At 49.5% G+C, this 17,306-nt stretch overlaps 3 protein-coding genes across 7 annotated transcripts in view; 1 reads left to right on the plus strand and 2 right to left on the minus strand.

The window, feature by feature from the left end:
* Window positions 1-368: 368 nt before the first annotated feature.
* dact2 (dishevelled-binding antagonist of beta-catenin 2) lies at window positions 369-6,101 on the minus strand. Its single transcript, XM_027027531.2, is given in 7 exon segments — window positions 369-1,179; window positions 1,182-1,597; window positions 1,600-1,648; window positions 1,651-2,738; window positions 3,055-3,327; window positions 3,921-4,053; window positions 5,776-6,101. Coding segments are annotated over 7 exon segments (2,622 nt in total). The 5' UTR covers window positions 6,028-6,101; the 3' UTR covers window positions 369-768.
* A 1,176-nt stretch (window positions 6,102-7,277) lies between these two features.
* On the minus strand, window positions 7,278-13,106 carry eif3s6ip (eukaryotic translation initiation factor 3, subunit 6 interacting protein). Of its 3 annotated transcripts, XM_027027537.2 has the most exons (16): window positions 12,971-13,106; window positions 12,508-12,550; window positions 11,947-12,160; window positions 11,609-11,688; window positions 11,241-11,302; window positions 11,021-11,090; window positions 10,829-10,902; window positions 10,312-10,483; window positions 9,837-9,991; window positions 9,588-9,758; window positions 9,181-9,314; window positions 8,750-8,923; window positions 8,407-8,596; window positions 8,158-8,238; window positions 7,788-7,840; window positions 7,646-7,685 (listed from the first exon to the last, which is right to left on the minus strand). In XM_027027537.2, exons 1-15 carry the CDS (start codon window positions 12,995-12,997, stop codon window positions 7,823-7,825), a joined length of 1,665 nt encoding a protein of 554 aa, XP_026883338.2. In that variant the 5' UTR covers window positions 12,998-13,106; the 3' UTR covers window positions 7,646-7,685; window positions 7,788-7,822. The 3 variants fall into 3 exon arrangements, with proteins under 3 accessions (XP_026883337.2, XP_026883339.2, XP_026883338.2); XM_027027536.2 differs by lacking the exon at window positions 7,788-7,840 and having other exon boundaries at window positions 7,278-7,685; window positions 12,971-13,105; XM_027027538.2 differs by lacking the exons at window positions 7,788-7,840; window positions 11,609-11,688; window positions 12,508-12,550; window positions 12,971-13,106 and having other exon boundaries at window positions 7,278-7,685; window positions 11,947-12,025.
* Window positions 13,107-14,223: 1,117 nt separating this feature from the next.
* The window catches only part of smoc2 (SPARC related modular calcium binding 2), a 34,588-nt gene continuing 31,505 nt past the window's right edge, over window positions 14,224-17,306 (plus strand). For all 3 annotated transcript variants that reach the window (XM_027027520.2, XM_027027521.2, XM_027027522.2), the window contains exon 1: window positions 14,224-14,545. In XM_027027520.2, coding sequence (XP_026883321.2) covers window positions 14,474-14,545 — 72 coding nt within the window. In that variant the 5' untranslated portion in view covers window positions 14,224-14,473. The remainder of the gene's footprint in view (window positions 14,546-17,306) is intronic.

The raw sequence follows: 17,306 nt of genomic DNA on the forward strand, positions 1-17,306 counted from the left end.
CACACGTAAGCGCCCTAAAACGCTGACTAAGATGAAAAGCAACTTAAAAGATCATGTAACCGTGCGTGTGTGTGTGTGTGTGTGTGTGTGTGTGTGTGTGTGTGTGTTAAAAGGCCCATGGTGCACCCCAAATCAAATCTCCCATTCCAACTTGCACTGCAGGAATTTTAATAGAAAGATTTTTACAGCAGGCATGTGAATGTCAGAAGAGTCTCGCTCTGCCTGCCGTGGGGGAGGGGAGACACGTGATGCTCTACTGTTCTGCTGTAGATAAACTGCTCATCTTATGTGGGTTAACTGTTAGATGAACTCTTGAGATTTCAGAAAGTCATACACATATTGACATTAAATATCATTTATTTGGCAAAAAGAACAAGGTAAATTAAAATGTAAAAGAACTGCACAAAAGACAAATTTTAAGGAATACTTTTGTAATTTTGAATGTGCAGGAAGGAAAGATATACAACATCAAAAATATTTACAGAGAACATTCACCTGAAAAAATAAATCGCTTACTTTCTGTTGCCTCCATGCGTGCAGTCAGTAAGTAATTAAACCGGTAGGTGATTAAACTAATTAAAGAAGTCTTTTGGTGGTCAGGCATGTGGGTCGCGCCAGGTGAGGCGTACAAACCAAAGAAAAGACTTGAGACTTATCTCAGGCGGAGTCACAGCTGCAAGGGGCGGGGTCACTGATGTGATTGGCGGGATCACTGCTATGAGAGGTGGGGTCACTGGTGTGATTGGCAGGATCACTGCTGGAGGTCTGCTACACCAGGGTCATGACCTTGAGCGAAGCAGGCTGAAAGCGTCGAATCTTTTTCTTTAGTGCTCGCGAGGCTTTGATGCGGCAGGCCGACGACTCGGGGCGGGGCTCCGGATGGAGGCGGGGCTCCGAGTGAGGGCAGGGCCCTGCAGCCACAGGGCCCACTGTGGCCTTAGCCCACACCAGGCCTCCTTCATCCTCCTCTCCCTCCAATGGATCGTGCTCATCCAGTGACAGGCTGCTGTCGGAGACAGAGGCACTCCGGGAGTCGCCACTGGACTCGCTGTCTCCGAAGCGGTTGGCGGTGTAATCACTCATCTCACCCTCACTGCTGCCCGCCACGGTGGAGTGGAAGAGTGAGGCGCACTCCGCCGAATACTCTGACTCACACCGCGGCGGGCACCGGGATGGGCACCGTGTTGCAGTTTGGCAGCTGATGGGTACCCGAAAGGCACATCACTAAAGTAAAAAGGAGATGTCAAAGAACGCAGGAGAGGCTGAGTAGGTCCAGTCCAGTGACCCGAGTGTGGCCTTCCACTCTCGCCCTGCACCATGCCCGGTTTGGGCACGGCACGGTGGGCAGGGACCTCCCTGGACTTCCGGCAGTAGGTTGGGATCGCTGGGAGGAGCTGGATCTCAGAAGCAGAGGGCCACTTCCGAGAGCTCTGCTTCTTTCTGGTTTGGGGAAGAGATGGGATCTCCTGGTCTGGGAACGGGGCCTTGCGGGACTTGCTGGGTCTTGGGCATTGTGTTGGCTGTTGCTGGGGGTGATGGTGATGCTGACAGCTGCAGGGATTTCCATGTCTTGAAACTCTGACGTCCGAGCAGGATGGAGACGGGCCTCCCCCAGGCGACGTTCTTCCCTCTCTCTCGCGCTGCACATACAGGCTGCTGCACTTCCTTCTCTCCCCAAGTTTTAGTGCCCCACCCCGTCTCCACGTCTTGTTCCTGAGAGGAAACCTTTTGCAGGTGCTTCCTGGCCAGAGGTTTCTCGTTACTCCTCTTCTTCAGTTTCACCGCCTTCGTCTTCTTGTCTGCCTGGCGCACTTTCATTATCTGTGTCCCCGCAGGCACAAACTGGGCAAGGACAAACTCGGGCTGCACTGCATGGCCTTGGGAATAAGCAACTGCTCCAGCTCCAGGTCCAGCTCCAGGTCCAGCTCCAGGTCCAGCTCCAGGCTCCTGGTGTCCAGAGATGAAGCTGCGTCTCTTCTCCAGGGACTTTGGGGCCGCTGATATGCCCTTAAAAGCGTCTTTGCTCCCATGGTCAAAGTGAACGCCTTCACCCTCGGTTCTCTCTCGACCTCTGCCTAGAGAAACCACTGCAGATTGCTTGCGATCACCTGCACCTGTCCGACCTTGGACATGTCCTGACTGGCTGGATTCTTCGGAGTAAACGTTAGCTGGATTCACTTGCTCTTGGCTGCTGTGTCTTGGTGGCGATTTGCCTCCTGGACTCTCATTGGACACTGAGTCCTGCTGTGAGACATTTAGCATTTCATCAGTAGGCGGAAGCTCACAGATCACATCTGAAGCTTTGGCCCCAGCCAGGGAACAAATCTGGGGGTCACCCAAGAGAGCACGACCTTTCTCTGCACCTGTTCCGCCCTGGAGATCCATCTTACTGGAGCTTCGCTGGAGTAGTTTGACGACATGGCCTGCAGGTCTGGGGCCGGGCTGTTCCTCCTTAAGGGGAGCGTCCCTAGCAGGGCCTGTTTCAGTGTACCTCTCCTGGGCTTCGGATGCTACGAATGGTCCCTGATCTCCACTGAGCATGAAAATTGGGCTCTGGAGGGCCACAGCATGCAGGGGGCTCGGGTAGCGATACACTTCGTTACCACTGCGAGACCTCAGACTGCTCTGGTACTTGGGGTCCACGGTACGGTTGCAGAGGACAGAGCCCAGAGCCGAGGTCTTCACCTCAGTGGGTTTACAGCAGCCTAAACCAGGGGGCATCACTCGGTCAAGATCACCTGGAAAGCAGAATGAGAGACCAAATTATTTCTGAAAAATTGCATTTAATTGTGCATAATGTAGAAAATATGCAATAGGAAACAGAGGGCAGTTTGATTAAACACACATTTACCTCCCTCTGAAAATGTGTACAGGATTATGAGATCAATCCTGGTAGTAGTTTTAGAGTCTAAAAAACAACTGAACTTTTTTCATCTCCCTCGTTGTCCACCCTATACTGTGTAGTCCCAAAAAAATCTCAAAAACTGTTTGCCTGTTTTAAGGTTTCCCTTAATCCCACTGGATATCCGAGCTCCACCTGTTCCCACTCATCACCTGTGGAGACGGGCCTCATCCTCGTCCTCTCCGAGCTGACGGAGGTCGTGCGGATCCCGCTGCTTCCCAGTCGCACGCCCATCCCCCGTATCACGTCCGGCTGTCCCGTGGAGTCATCCGTGGAACGCCGGCGGCACGGCTGGGCCTGCGCGGGAGCACCGCAGCCTGAGGGGGGCGGTAGTGGGCTGGCCTGAGACGAGGACGGCTCGCTGTAGACGGACGTGCAAGAGTTGGACAGGGAACCCAAGCCGCCATCGCTGAGCTCGTAGAAACCTAAACAAGGAAGCAACTCCTGTTACCGGGCCGATGAGCACACTGCAACTGGAACAATATGTCCCATATGGAAGCAGCTACAATGTGTTTGGAATGAGTGTGTGTTTTGCTCATACACATTTCAAGGTTCGTGATTGTGATCCAGTCAAAACAACTTACCACATACTAGTCTGCAGTATTTGCAGGTAGCGTGTATAGATGTAAGCGTGTGTAAGGAGGAACAAGGCATGAAGCAGTAACAAGCGTATTTACCTGTGCGTTCATAGATGTAAGTGTGTGTATGAAGGAACGAAGCATGAAGGCAGTAACACCCGTGCGTTCGGTGTGTTTTACCTGTGCGTTCGGTGTGTTTACCTGTATGTTCACTGTGTTTACCTGTGTGTTCGGTGTGTTTACCTGTGCGTTCGGTGTGTTTACCTGTGCGTTCGGTGTGTTTACCTGTATGTTCACTGTGTTTACCTGTGCGTTCGGTGTGTTTACCTGTGCATTCGTTGTGTTTACCTGTATGTTCACTGTGTTTACCTGTGCGTTCGGTGTGTTTACCTGTATGTTCACTGTGTTTACCTGTGTGTTCGGTGTGTTTCTCTGCCTACCTGAGCTGGGTCTGCTGTCACTGTCCAGGTGCTCAGCAGACGCTCTGCACATGCTCAGTTGGAGCTCACCGAGCTGCGTGTCTAGCTGCTGCAGGTGTGTCTTCAGTCCGACGTCCTGCCTGCGCAGACATGTCTGCACACAACACACACACAAGAAGGTTGATCCAGTGCCAGACGTCTCTACAGAGCTCATGGCAAATGCACTCACACCACTTTACTACTGAGTGGTTCAGTCCAACACACACCACTTTACTACTGAATGGTTCACTCCAGCTTGTGCAGCAGGTTACACACCCCATTGGGTTCCACCAATCCAGGATATTGAGTCAAGATGTAATAAAACATATACTAAACAAATGTGTCCGAAATACATTTTTCTACCCCAAAATGTCAGGGTTGATGATATTAACGAGTGCGGGTGACATCCAGGACTGGAGGCTAGCACAAAAAGAAAAGTAAACAAAGACTTAACCAGGGTGAAGTCGACGGCGCACGGCTACCGTGCTGAAAGCGGAGCGTAATCCGACCGGCCTATTGGCTGAGGGGGTGAAATCAGTAAAGACAATGGAACAGTACAACCAGAAGACTTTTTAAGGACAGATGAGGGAGCCCCTGCTGTTATACGGCGCTCACGAGGAGCGGAAGGAGGCGTTGACAAGAAGTAAGAGGCCATGCAGTGGACCGTTAAACGCACAAAGCTGGCCGAGGGAGTGTCAGCGTGGGGCGGGACGCTTGGGTTCCCCATGTCTCCTGCTGAGCAGCACTGTGGGTTCCTAAAACACAGGCTTAAGCACCAGACGACACAAGCCAAAGCCGAATTCCACAGCAGAGCAGACCGACCGAAACCCCCACATGCCAAATATTGACCCATGGCTTTACACAAGCAGCTCAGTGCGAACCGAGCGGGCTTGTGGGTGTTGTCTTTACAAATAATAATGGTTTAAAGAAAAATGTCAAATCTGTTATGATGAATCTTGTTGTGAATACATGGTCCAAACTAAACATTTAAAAAAGCAATATTAACAGAAAATGCCTTCACTTTGTAATCTCTGCATGCCTTCATCCATTTTAAATCAGTGCTTGGACAGGAATGGGCTCCCTCACTGAATCTATCTGTGTGAGCAACTGCATGTTTTTCAGGGAATTGCATGTCATTACCGTGCGGTGCGGTAGGGGGGTTACATACTGTAACTGGAACCAGCGTTGTGGTCAACCTCCCCTGTGCGCGGAACAGACACCGTGCCTTCCGTCTTCCCCGTGACCGGGAGCGCACAAAGAGTTCGGATGAAGCACAAAAAGGTTCAAACGTCCGCGAGGGCACAGCGCGGGGTCAAACCCGTGTCGCCAACCGGGTCAACTTTCTGTCGGGTCAACTTTCTCATTAAACTGAGTTAATCATCAGAGAGCGAACACCCCCACGCGGTGGAGCCTCCGCCTCCTCCTTCAGAGGCTGGAATGGACCTTGATTTACGACCCTTCGCTACCCCCAGCTGCGCCGACCGACAAACGAGCGCTTTTAAACACGACAGTGCGTAATCAAGGCCTCTGACAAGTCGTGCGTAAAATTCGTTTGGCGTTTCCAAATTTGCCTAAGTTTTAATCTCCGCGATAAGCACGAATATTTTCTCCGGAACTATGCGGTCGTGAAAACTGTACGAGCCACTTATCGTGAAGTTGAGGATTACGTTCCTTGGTGGGCAAAACGGCAATTAAGTTGAGAATGAACACAGTTACTTTTAAGAAACATGTCAGACAAGGTTCACGTTTTCCCACGCCTATCAAATTTTACTCCTAAATATTTATTAAGCATTTGATCTATAATATTATCATTTTTTTAACTACTTTTTTTCCATACCAGTTTTTGTTTCAGCGAACTAAGGGTTGCCTCCAGTCGCTGGTCTTCACCGGTCGCGTCCGCATCACCCGTGATTCCGTGGGGAGGGCTGAGCGGACGGTCCTGGTCCATCCGGAGTGCCCAGAGGACCATGTCGCTCTGCTTGGCTCTCAGAAAGCGCATCTCTTCCAGCCCGGCCAACGCTGCCCGCAGCCTCTCCGCGACCCTGGCGCGGTCGATGCCCGCCGCCCCGGGTACCTTTCTGCTCAGCATTTTGGCACCAGACAGGAAGGCATGCCCAGAGACGGTGTAGGCGGGGGTAAGACTTAGATCCCACCAGATCTCTGTAAAAGTAGCACAAATTCAGTGTAACGCGTGAGTGACACTTATTATATTACGCGTTAGGACCGAAGCAGCGCTGAGCTCCTCCCATATTTAATTTATGCTCATATACATTGTGCTATTGGCTGGAAAGGGAGCGCAGCAGGTAACGCCCACTGAGGCAAATACTCCCCGGAGCCCTGCGTCTGTTTGTGCCTTTTGAAGTGTTTTGTTTATTTTTTGTAGCAGCTTCCAGCCTCTGCATCCACTTGTAGTAAGTTCTCTACATTTAATCACAAAATACAATTGATTAATTGGTTATATAGGTAATAGAAGAGTGTGATTGCACATTCTCTACATTTAATCATGAAATACAATTAATTCGTTATATAGGTAATAGAAGAGTAATTTTTCTCGAAAATCACCTACGAAAATGAAGCAGCCTTACACCAAGGTTTTGTTTGTTTGTTTGTTTTTTAACAAATGGCATCCTGTTTAAATTAAATTGTCACTGTAAACAATCACGGTACACATATATTCCGGGTTTGGAATGAGGCAGAGCCTACAATAATTTGGCAGATAATGGGTGTAAGTACGATGGCGACACGTTGATCGGTAGGGACCTCTAGTGTTTGAAGAATGATATTGCGATTTCAAACACAGACACGTAGATCTCCTAGGGATCAATTTCCTAGACATGGATTAAGACATGAATTGGACAAAATAGTGAGAGTGGTGATTTTACGGCGTTTTTAAGTCTTGGTTTAGAATTAATCCTGACCTGGGAAACAAGCCTTCGGATTTAAACCATTCCGTAAGATTAGGCGTTAGCAGACGAGTGGTTCCCCTCCTCTGTACAACTGTGGTATGATCTTCAAACTGATATGATCTTCAAACTTGTTCATATCCAAATATTCCTGGCTGGTTAACACAACCTGCTGTGCCAGTCAATGGTGATGTGATGATCTCCAGAGATCAGAGGGTGGGTACATGCAGTTCACAAAGTACAATTAATTTACATTAGTCCTACGTGATGATAATCTTTGAGAATCAGAATTTTTGGGCACTGGATGTTTGGGTCATTTTTTCCCCATATCATTCATGAGAACACTCATGTGAACATCAAAACCTCAGAAGGTGGTTAAGTCAGTGTGACCTCGGTGGTTAAGCCATACAAGCAAGAAAGACAAAACAGTCAGCAGTTACGTTTACCACTTCAGCTTTATTCTTTGACCGACATGAAAACAGTTCCAAATAAGATGGAATGGCCCCATCTGGTAAAGGACCATGTTAGTGGTAGAGAATGAATCCACACAGTCTGGCTGCATCCAGGGGAAGTGCATGGATCAGCAGTGCACTGCCATACCACCTCCGCCCGGGCCCCCAGCGGTGAGCAGGGTGGAGACCATCAGGCCGTGGTGGAGCATTCAGGACTACTATCCATATTGATGGTCACCACACCGCCATGAGCCTTTGGGGCGCTCTGAGTGTTAGGAGAGTGGAGCCTGGTAGGGGTGGGTCTGGGGGAGGGGCTATGTGGCCCTCGACGCATTGCCGCTGGAGCCAGACGTGCTTGACGTGGACGACATCTTCTTCAGGGTTCGGTTGAGCTGCAATGACAGACAGATGAGTCGGTAAAACGCCGATCTCGACTGTCGCGGTAAAGGGCTGACGGCGAAGCGCCTGACAGGACAGCAGTGAATTGACATCACCTGGCTCTGTTCTCACAACTGCGTCTAACTGACTCCTAGTAGAAGTGTGTTTGCTGTTAAGGAGAAAAATGAAGACTGGGTTCGCTCTTTCATTCATGTGCGTTCTCTATGCAAGAGCTTAAAAGAGAACTTTGAGTGAACATCACCTCAAATAACACGTACGTAGACTGAGACTACAAGTTCTGCCCCCCCCCCCCCCCCCCCCCCAAACAGGCATGGTTTATTCCACATCTCTGCTGCAACATGTCCAGGTAATTATTAAACTCAATTACACTACAAATCAAACTTACACTAACAACTGTGTAAAAACACACAGTATTAACTTCTGCCATCGCAAATGCATGAGAGAGAGACAGACAGACTTTTTCACCTCCTCAAACTTGTGGATCTGTCGTATAAAGAAGTCTCCGTAGCGACGGGCTACTTTGGTGTCAGCAATGTGGATCATGTCCTGTGGAGTGGAGACGAAGTAAGTTAAACATTGCGCACCACAGGCAAAGAACACAGACTCCAGGTGTCTGGGCGTCAGATAAATCTAATATTTACCTGGAATCATTAAAGAGGGAAATTACTGTAGTCTGTACTGTCATTACACACCCACCCACCCACAGTGACACACCTTGTCGATGTAGAAGTCGACCTCGGAGGCTGACTGGAACTCTCCGTCCAGGGCGGAGATGCCACTGGTCCACACCAGGTTCTTCATCTTGTGCTTGAAAACGAGGAGCTGGATGCGGAACTCCTGCTCAGACATGTCCAGGAAGCCGGCCAGCTTGGCAACGGGCATGGTGGTGTAGAGCTTCAAGAAGCTGGAGAAGACGCCAGCAATCCCAAATAAGACCCACAGACAGACGCGCACTTCTGCCCCGTTTAAAGTGTCCCACCCATTCTCAGAGCAGGTACAATCAATCCATACCTACCCCCACCATTATCCACTCCCACGCCCACCCTGCCCTGCCCACCTGCGGATGGTGGAGAGTTGTGCCTGCTGCTGCACCTCCTCGGCGAACACTTTGAGCTGCTGCTGGAACGGCTCTTTGTGGTAGTTGGGGTGTACATTGTCGTAGTTCGGCACGACGGGGGAGAGGAACTTGGGGCAGGCAAAGCTGAACAGCTCCTCGAACACCTGGAGGTCTCTGACAGGACCGCAGACAGAGAGCAGCACAGTCAGGGTCTCGGACAGGGCCGCAAAGACAAAACAGTGCAGGTAGTCCAACATAGAGAGAGCAGCACACACACTTTAACAGAATCTTGTGTGGTCCACCAGACTGCAGAGAAAGAGAGAAGCTATGTGTGTCTCCTCTGCTTGTGTGTGTGAGTAGTGAGTGCATTTGTGTGGTGTGTGTGTGTGTGTATTTTTATATATATTTATTTGCAAGCGTATGCATCTCACCCCTTCTGCATGCGCAGCATCTTGTCTCCGTATTTCTCGCGGAGTTGTGTGTGGATGCTCTCGTCGATGCGCATGGGGTACATGGTGAGCGCAATGGCCAGCAGCCCGTGCATCTGCTCATTCTGCTTGTTAATCTGGAGAACACGAGCACAACAACACTAGACAACAGAACACTACACAACACTGCAAAAATGCTATACACCACTACACAAAACAGCAGCATGAGCACAACGACGCTACACAACACTACAAAACATAACACTATACAACACGACTGCATCAAAACTCAACATGACCTCAACATATCGCATTAAAGCACATCACAAGACACATCCACAATCACAAAACAGCATGAAGACAACATCGCGGCAGAGCGTTAAGAGTGTGGGCGTGGATGGCGTGCACACCATCTCGTATTTGTAGGTGGACCTCTGGAACATGTTCCTGGTCCTCTGGATGTAGAGCAGGATGTTGGCAAAGACGCGGATCGCATCCTGGTAACGGCGCATCATCAGGTAGGCGAAGCCGACGTAGTAGTACGTGGAAATCTGACACTCCGGCACACGGGAATACATGCTCTGTGTGTGAGAGAGAGAGGGAGTGAGAGAACCGCACCACTCCTGCTACTATCGTTAGGAAGACGTGGGACATTCTACCTTCTTGTTGAGTTCGATGTTCTCCAGAACTTTGATGGCTTGGTAGTAGTCCCCCAGCAGAGAGTGCAGCCTCAGCAGACCCACCAGGCTGAAGTAGCCCAACATCTTATACAGGGAGTGACGGCCGTACTCCCCAGCCACGCTCTCAGGGTCCCCTGCGGAACACGCAAACGCACGCCTCAGTCAGACGGACACGCCCGCGACCAGAAGAACACAGTCAGGTCCGCAGGACTTTGAACAAAGGTGTTCATGTTTGTTTGCACAAACGCCTTGACTTATACACGCCAGTAAAAACTCAACAGGAGACTTAGCAAACAAGCTCTCAGAAAAACATGAAATAGAAAATGCTTGGCACATTCCTCAGCATCTTGCCCCCTTCCACGACATCAGCGTCCAGGATGATGCATCACACGGCCCTGCTGCAGCCCTCTCCTGCTCTGCCCCCTCAGCTCTGCTGCCCCCCAACCCCCCTCACCTCCGCTGGTGTAAACCTCCAGCTGTCGGTTGATGTTGCTCTTGTCCACCAGAGAGTGAAGCACATTCAGGACACTGTGGACATTCCAGATCTTCGGGTTACTCCTCAGGAATTCGATCTCCTCCTCGGACTTCTTGGCCGTCTTGCACCGGTACTGACTAAATGACTGGAACTACAGACAAGAGAAAGAATTGATAAATCCCTAAAATATCAACAGAGATGACGTTCCCCATAACAGCAGAAGTATAAACTTCACACTAAGATCAAACAGGCTTAAATCTCCATTATGCGCTTGATGTTTCTTTCCATGCACAATGCAATGACTGGCCTGCATTACCCAACATCGTCTTGAGGTCTGTTTTATAACAGTAACGGCTGGAAATAAAACTTAATTCAAATTTTTTTTTTATCTGCCAACTTTTTTGGAAATGCAACTAACATTTACAACAGGTTTACACGCAAAGCCAGAGCATGCTACATCAAGAGAGCGCATGCACCAAACACGGGCAGGCCGTACCTGGTAGATGAATTCATCAATGATGTCCCACAGCCACTGGTTAGGAAGCTCTAGGGGGGCAGGGCCATCGGCATCTAACAGCCATAAAGCAGAAATCAGCTGCTGTGAACTTTTCAAAGAAATCAAATCAAATGGATGGGACGGGCACAGCGCCGGGCCTGCTAGCGAGATGGTAACTGAAGACTGACTTACTGAGGATGTAGTTGAAAAGGTTGCAGTAATTGTAGTAGGATTCAAATCTCTGCTCCAATGTTGGTCCTCCCTACAAATGACAAGAACGAACACACCAACACACACCTTTTAAAAAACGATGCACTGTGCCTAAAAAGACACAAGGAAGAAAAATAAATTTAGTCTAAGACGGTAAATACATTTAGTGTAAGACAGTTGCAGTGGCCATTGGGATACTCACGCTGACTTTGGCATATATGTGGCGGTAGTAGAGCTCCTTGTACAGGATCAAGAAAACAGCGTCTGTGAACCAGGACAGCAGGCGGTCAGGCATTTCAAGATTTCCAGAGATCATTTGTAACACATTCATAAAAAATGTACACAAAATAATATTTTCCCCCGAAACATGCCTGATACAATATGCTGCAATCAGACATATGAAATACAGGCAAACATTCGGAAGGCGGACGCACATGGTGCTGACCCACTGAGGGTAGAGGAGTCTTCTCTGCACAGCTTACACAGGCCCAGCAGAAAAGTCCTGAGCATAGTGGAATGTCTAACATCTAATAGCCTGCCCACTTAGAAAAGGAACAGATCATCTCTCACCGTTTCCCACCAAGGTCGCGATGGCTTCTGCCTCCGGCCACGGAGACGTCTTGAAGAAACGGTCAGTCAATTTGTTCCAGCTGAAGTGTGTTGAAGGAAACCAAAAAATATGTATTATGAGGCAGTAGTAACACAATTAACTGGGAATGATAAAACAGTGTGAACCTACTTCTCAAACATTATTTATCACTGAAGGCCACATGAGCACATGAAATGTGTAGGAGGCAAAAAAAAAAAAAAAAACCCAAACCATCCCAGTTTCTCTGCCACTGATGTCTCACACACTTAATCAAAGAGTCCTTCACAACATTATGTCTAAGTTATGCAAGTACAGTCACCTGTTTTCATAGACATCCTGAATCTCATAGATCTTCTGTTCGATGCTCTCACTAGAGACCCGGTTGGCTTGCAGCTCATAGACCTTCTGGTCGATCAGGTCTGAGATGGTCTTATGGAAATACTGCAGGAAGTTCTTGATCACTTCTGGGATCACGTGATACGTTTGCTGGTGCTCATACTGGCGCTCATAAGCCAGATCTGCTTTAGGATCACCTAACAAAATAAGAGTTTATCTTTTTAAAAGGTGATCATAATTAATACCAACAACAACAAAAGACTAAAATTTTATTAGCAAAAACAGATGTTTCACAAATTTAAACACCACAGCAGTAAAAAACAAATTGGGTAATTATAATCAACCAACTTAAAGTTATTATTGGAAAAGGTTATTCAGCTAAATGCCATAAATGTAAATACATTTAAATGTTATTCAATTCCTCACGGTTTTTTTGGGGGGGAATTTTAGTTGAGGGATGTAAGGGTAACAAGTGACAAGAACAACTGCAGATGTTTTGATGGTGGCCTACAATGACGTGTTTACTCTTGCAAGAGCAACTCACCAGTGTGAAGATCGTAGTCGCTGGTATAGTTGTAAGGATCATACTAGTGAGAGAAACAAAACTGAATTATTCTGTATCTTGTACTGGACAATCTGAAGTAGCCAGATCGCTAAACTAGGTTAGCTAACTAGCTCATTAAACCAGCAATTACGTTGATGGAGAGCTACGCTAGTTGGAATAAATCCAGCAATACAGCTGTCTGAACACATTAAAAACACAGACTAATAATCAAACGGAGTACTGAAACAAGACTCTTAACCACCAGTACTGAACGGGCTTCTGGTTTTTCAGCTATCTTAACTGTTATCTTAGCTCTATGAGCTGTTATCTTAGCTCTACTAGCTCTATTAGCTCCGTTAGCTCAGTTCTGCTAGCTGTTAGCCAACGGCAACAGGAAAGGACGGTACAAACGTGCACTGCTCAAGAAGCCCTAAAGTCGAGAATAATGTGTGCCACATCTTACGTCGTCGTCGTCGTTGGGGTAAGACATTATCAATCCTCGGCGTCGTTAATCGGTTAACAACCTTTCACAGGTCCAGCTGGGAGCGCGCAACCACACACGAGCCACCGGCAGTGGAGCGAGAGAGAGAGAGAGCGATAGAGCGAAAAAAAAAAAGGAAGTGGCGGATGTCATTTCCGGTGAGAGACACACACGCAAAGTATTGTGGGCTCGTGGAGGAATAAACGGAATAAGCGTCTTTTAATCGAGAGAATTAAAAGCTGGGGGACCACGCCGGTAACAGAGTGCTGCGTGTACGCAGCCCCTGTGTGCAAACGGCGCTTATTCTGCAGGCACCCAGGAGCTGCCCTGCTACCTTTAAACTGCCCTGCAGGTCAGTGCATAGGCAAGCCCGTCCGCCAGGGGGCGCTGTCTGTCCGTGCGCGATCTGGGGGCGGGGTTGCGCGCAGTGCTCCAACATCTGGCCTGGAATTCCAAGTTAGGATGTTGCATCTGAGCTGGATCATGAGGCATGGTGCATATGGATTAGGCTTTATTAGCCATTAGCGCAGCTCTGTGAGTAATTACATATGATGTGTGAGTAAGTTATTTATCCTTTGTGCATGCCAGTATTTTATTACGATGATAAAAGGAAAGTCAAGTTTCGACTAACACAGAAGGTGGTGTGGGAGGCACATAAAACTTCTTTGAATTATCGGGTAAGACGACGGCTTGCAATTCCAGATGTGTTTAGGCGTATGGCCTGAGTGTTTCTCAAGCCACGATGAACGGGCTGTTTCTAGCTTTAATCCCTTTAACCGATGGCATGTGTCCGCCTCGGCTCAAAATCTCCCGCTTTTCAGTTTCAATTGACTTTGAATTTGTCCGTAGTCAAGATCACACACGGACTTTAAGAAGGCTAAAGGTACAGAGGACACGATGGGAGTTGGACTATCATTCAGGTTTTCGTCTCATGAGAATTGAGGCTTGCGCAGTCCATCCATGACTCCCTTGAGCCACTGTGTACCTTGCTACGCATTGCAAACATCAAAGACATGGGTGACCTTTGTTGGAGAAAAGAAAGGCCAGGTTCGAGGAACGGGACCTCCCCACCTCCCCAAAGCGCGAGGCACTGCCTGCATCCGATAAGACATCTGCGATGACAAATACAGGGGGTGGCGGGGCGCGCGCGGGGAGGGGGGGGGGGGGGCGGGCGGCCGCGGGGAGGGGTGCGGAGGACGGAGCGCAGGGGATATAGAGACGGAGAGAGAGCGAGCCCGAGGACAGGCGCATAGCACAGAGCACGGGGCAGGACAGATGAGGACGGGGACCGCACCGCACACACCACCGAGCAAAAGTACCGTGCAGCGCTGCCCGCAACTGCGCGCGTAGTCGTACAACAGCAAACGCGGATTTCTTTAAATCCAGAAACATCATCGTCAACGCCGAAGGAGCGGATCTGGGAAAATTAAACTTCACCAGCCTACGCAGGGAGATTGTTCACGGTTACGACGCCGAACTGTCAGGATGCGCATCCCTTTCCTCGTGCTGCTCGGGCTGCTGTATGTCGGACGCGCACAGAAGTTTTCCGCACTCACGGTAGGTCTCCGCCCGCGCGCTGTCAAGCAAACAGCCCCCCCAAACCCCTCAGCACGCACACCATGAAAGCCCTTTAGGACGCGTGTCGGGACCCTCCATTGAGATCCTGTTACCTTTGCTGTTTTGTGGTGATCATGGTGGTGTGGGTGATGTTGAGTTTTGGACTGCCGTTATGTTCAGTAAACTAACATAAAGTATAAAAACAGGACCATGTTCCTGCCACCGCTTGTTGCGGTTGATTTTTCAACGTGAATAATGTAAGAGGGAGATTTTTCTCTCCGTAATTTCAGTGCGTTTTGAAGCAGCACTACGTCTATTCTTGAGGAACGGACCTTGTGCAACTCTTTACATACCTTGGTCAGCTCGTGTTTTTGTAAGGGTGGTATTTTTAGGCTACCGAACGTGGAGGAACGCTTCGCCGGCCGAGGTTTTATGGGGTGCTGAAAGTCAAGTCCGTTTGTTATGTGACTCTGGATGAAAAAGCGAAAGAACGAAATCGCAGAGCAAGTTTATACTGAATACTGGGTAAAATGAATTCTAAATAAAGCCAAACTTAAACGTTTCAATATTGTAACACACACACACACACACACACACACACACACACACACACACACACACACACACACAAATGTTCACTCATTTATTTATGTTCCCACACACATACATATGCACGCATGCATATGCATGCATGTACACATACAAACGTGCACTCATTCACGCATGCTCCCACAAACATGCACACACACACACACACACACACACACACACACACACAAACACACACACACACAGGTGTACTACATACAGAGCCCTGGTTTTGCTCCCGTGTACCTGCTGAGTCTGGGACCAGCGTGAGAACAGCACTCTTCCCCAGTTCGTCTCTCTTTGGCCAGCCTGGGCAGGCCTCAGGCCTGTATACACAGTGCGGTGGGCCCCCGGTGGCTGTGGGCAGGGGCCCCTGGGACTAGTCTACACCACAGTCAGGTGACAGAGCAGGCTTTGACAGAGTGTACTAGCCTGGACACTTTCACACAGCCAAAGGTCTCCTCTCCTCATGCCAGTTTGGCCAGACAGGTCAACAGAGGAGCAGGAAATGGCCCACTTTATAATCCATAAATGTTGGTAAATGGTCAATGTTTGCGGCTGTGAACTGTCGAGAAAGGGTGGCTTTGTGTTATTCTATTAGCCTTGGGCTAAAACGGAAGGTTCTTTCCTAGTGAAAGCATTATATAAAGCTCCTTTCGCCTCCGCTCCGGCATTACGCGGTGATAAAATTCCACCTCAGGACGCAGAACAAAAGGACAGCAGCGCAAGTCTCAGGGCAGCTGTGTGTTTGTGCCTCCGTCGTCGGCTTCACGGTGAGCGTGCCGAGTCGCTTGTCAGCAGTTGTGGCGAGGACTCACATGGCACCTGATTCTTGGCAGCCGTCTGCGTGGGAGCTCCCGCCGCTGTGGCCCCGTCTCTGGGGGGCTGTGCGGTAACGGGAGAGCCCGTACCTGCGGTGCCAGGTGCTGATGGGGTTGTTAACGCCATGGTTGGAGGTACAGAGGGCGTCAGTGTTCACCCCTGGCATGAGCTGGCATGAACTGGCCCTGCTGCGCACCCCTGAATCGAAGACCTGTGATGGTGCAGCCCGAGAGGGCACTCGCCTGGTGTTTACCACGGCAACAGCGCCAGTCAGCCTGAGACTGGGCCAGGAAAGAGAGAGGAAAGAGAGAGAGAGAGAGGAAAGAGAGAGAGAGAGAGAGGGAAGAGAGAGAGGAACGTGTTGAGGTCCTTGCTGGTTTCCTGGCTAAGGGCCATCCGAGGGAAGCCCAGCACCCCTGCAGCAGACAGATGCATTCTGGGATTCCTCTGCAGCGCTGGGCTTCTGACAAGCAGGACTGCTGACAGGACGCAGGACCAAACAACACCAACAACACACCAACCAACTATAAGTAATCACACAGACTGATCACTGTACCTTCGAACAAGAACTGGTTAGGTGCATGTAGATTTTAGCATTCAACTCTCTCCTTACTGTGATGTGAGATCAGTAATGTTATTAAGAATTAGTGTTGAAAATTCAGGCATAAGTGGATAAACTTAAGTGGATAAATTTCAACCCTGTGCCCTACCACCATGCCCTGTCCCATTATAACTGCCCCTCATACCCCGTCACTCCTACTCCACCCCCCATGGGTAGTTACCGCTGCAGGTGAGGGGTCAGTCACCCACATCACTCCTCCTGGCTGCCAGGAATTTGGGAGGCAAAGATGCTCTCTCTCTCTCTCTCTCTCTCTCTCTCTCTCTCTCTCTCTCTCTCTCTCTCTCTCTCTCACACACACACACACACACACACACACACACACACACACACACACACACACACACAGTGCATATCAGAGCTTTGGGTGCAAGTTCCCTCTGCCTGAGACCAGTGCCACTCATCTGGAGGGACGAACACAGCTGCTCCACACACCACTCACAGGAAACACCCCGCCATCTCTGGTCCCCACGTATGGTCCCGAATGAACGGTCCAGAATCCCCGCCCCCACAGTGGCAGTGAGAGTGACCAGCCTGGTTCTCCCGAGGGCCCTCGCAGACAGATAAATGCAGCAAACAATTTACGGTAGCACTGCTGAGACTGGAACCCCTGGTGAAGCTGGCCGTGGTGCCTGCAGTCTCAGACCTTGAAGAGCGACGTTCCTGCTGGGAAAGAGCGGCCTGCGGCATTTCCACATTTAAGTCGTCTGCTGTATGACTCAAGCTTGGGAA

This window comes from Electrophorus electricus, chromosome 11, assembly GCF_013358815.1.
Source record: "Electrophorus electricus isolate fEleEle1 chromosome 11, fEleEle1.pri, whole genome shotgun sequence".
NCBI classification, from domain to species: Eukaryota; Metazoa; Chordata; class Actinopteri; order Gymnotiformes; family Gymnotidae; genus Electrophorus; species Electrophorus electricus.

Bases quoted from the DNA above. Each gene is read 5' to 3' on its own strand.
- eif3s6ip (XM_027027536.2), bottom strand. From the start codon at position 12,997: ATGTCTTACCCCAACGACGACGACGAC. The intron at 11,091-11,240 runs GTGAGTATCCCA...TGTCATTTGTAG, and splicing joins ACATATATGCCAAAGTCAGC to GGAGGACCAACATTGGAGCA. The intron at 9,992-10,311 runs GTGAGGGGGGTT...CGTGTTCCGCAG, and splicing joins GGAGGTTTACACCAGCGGAG to GGGACCCTGAGAGCGTGGCT.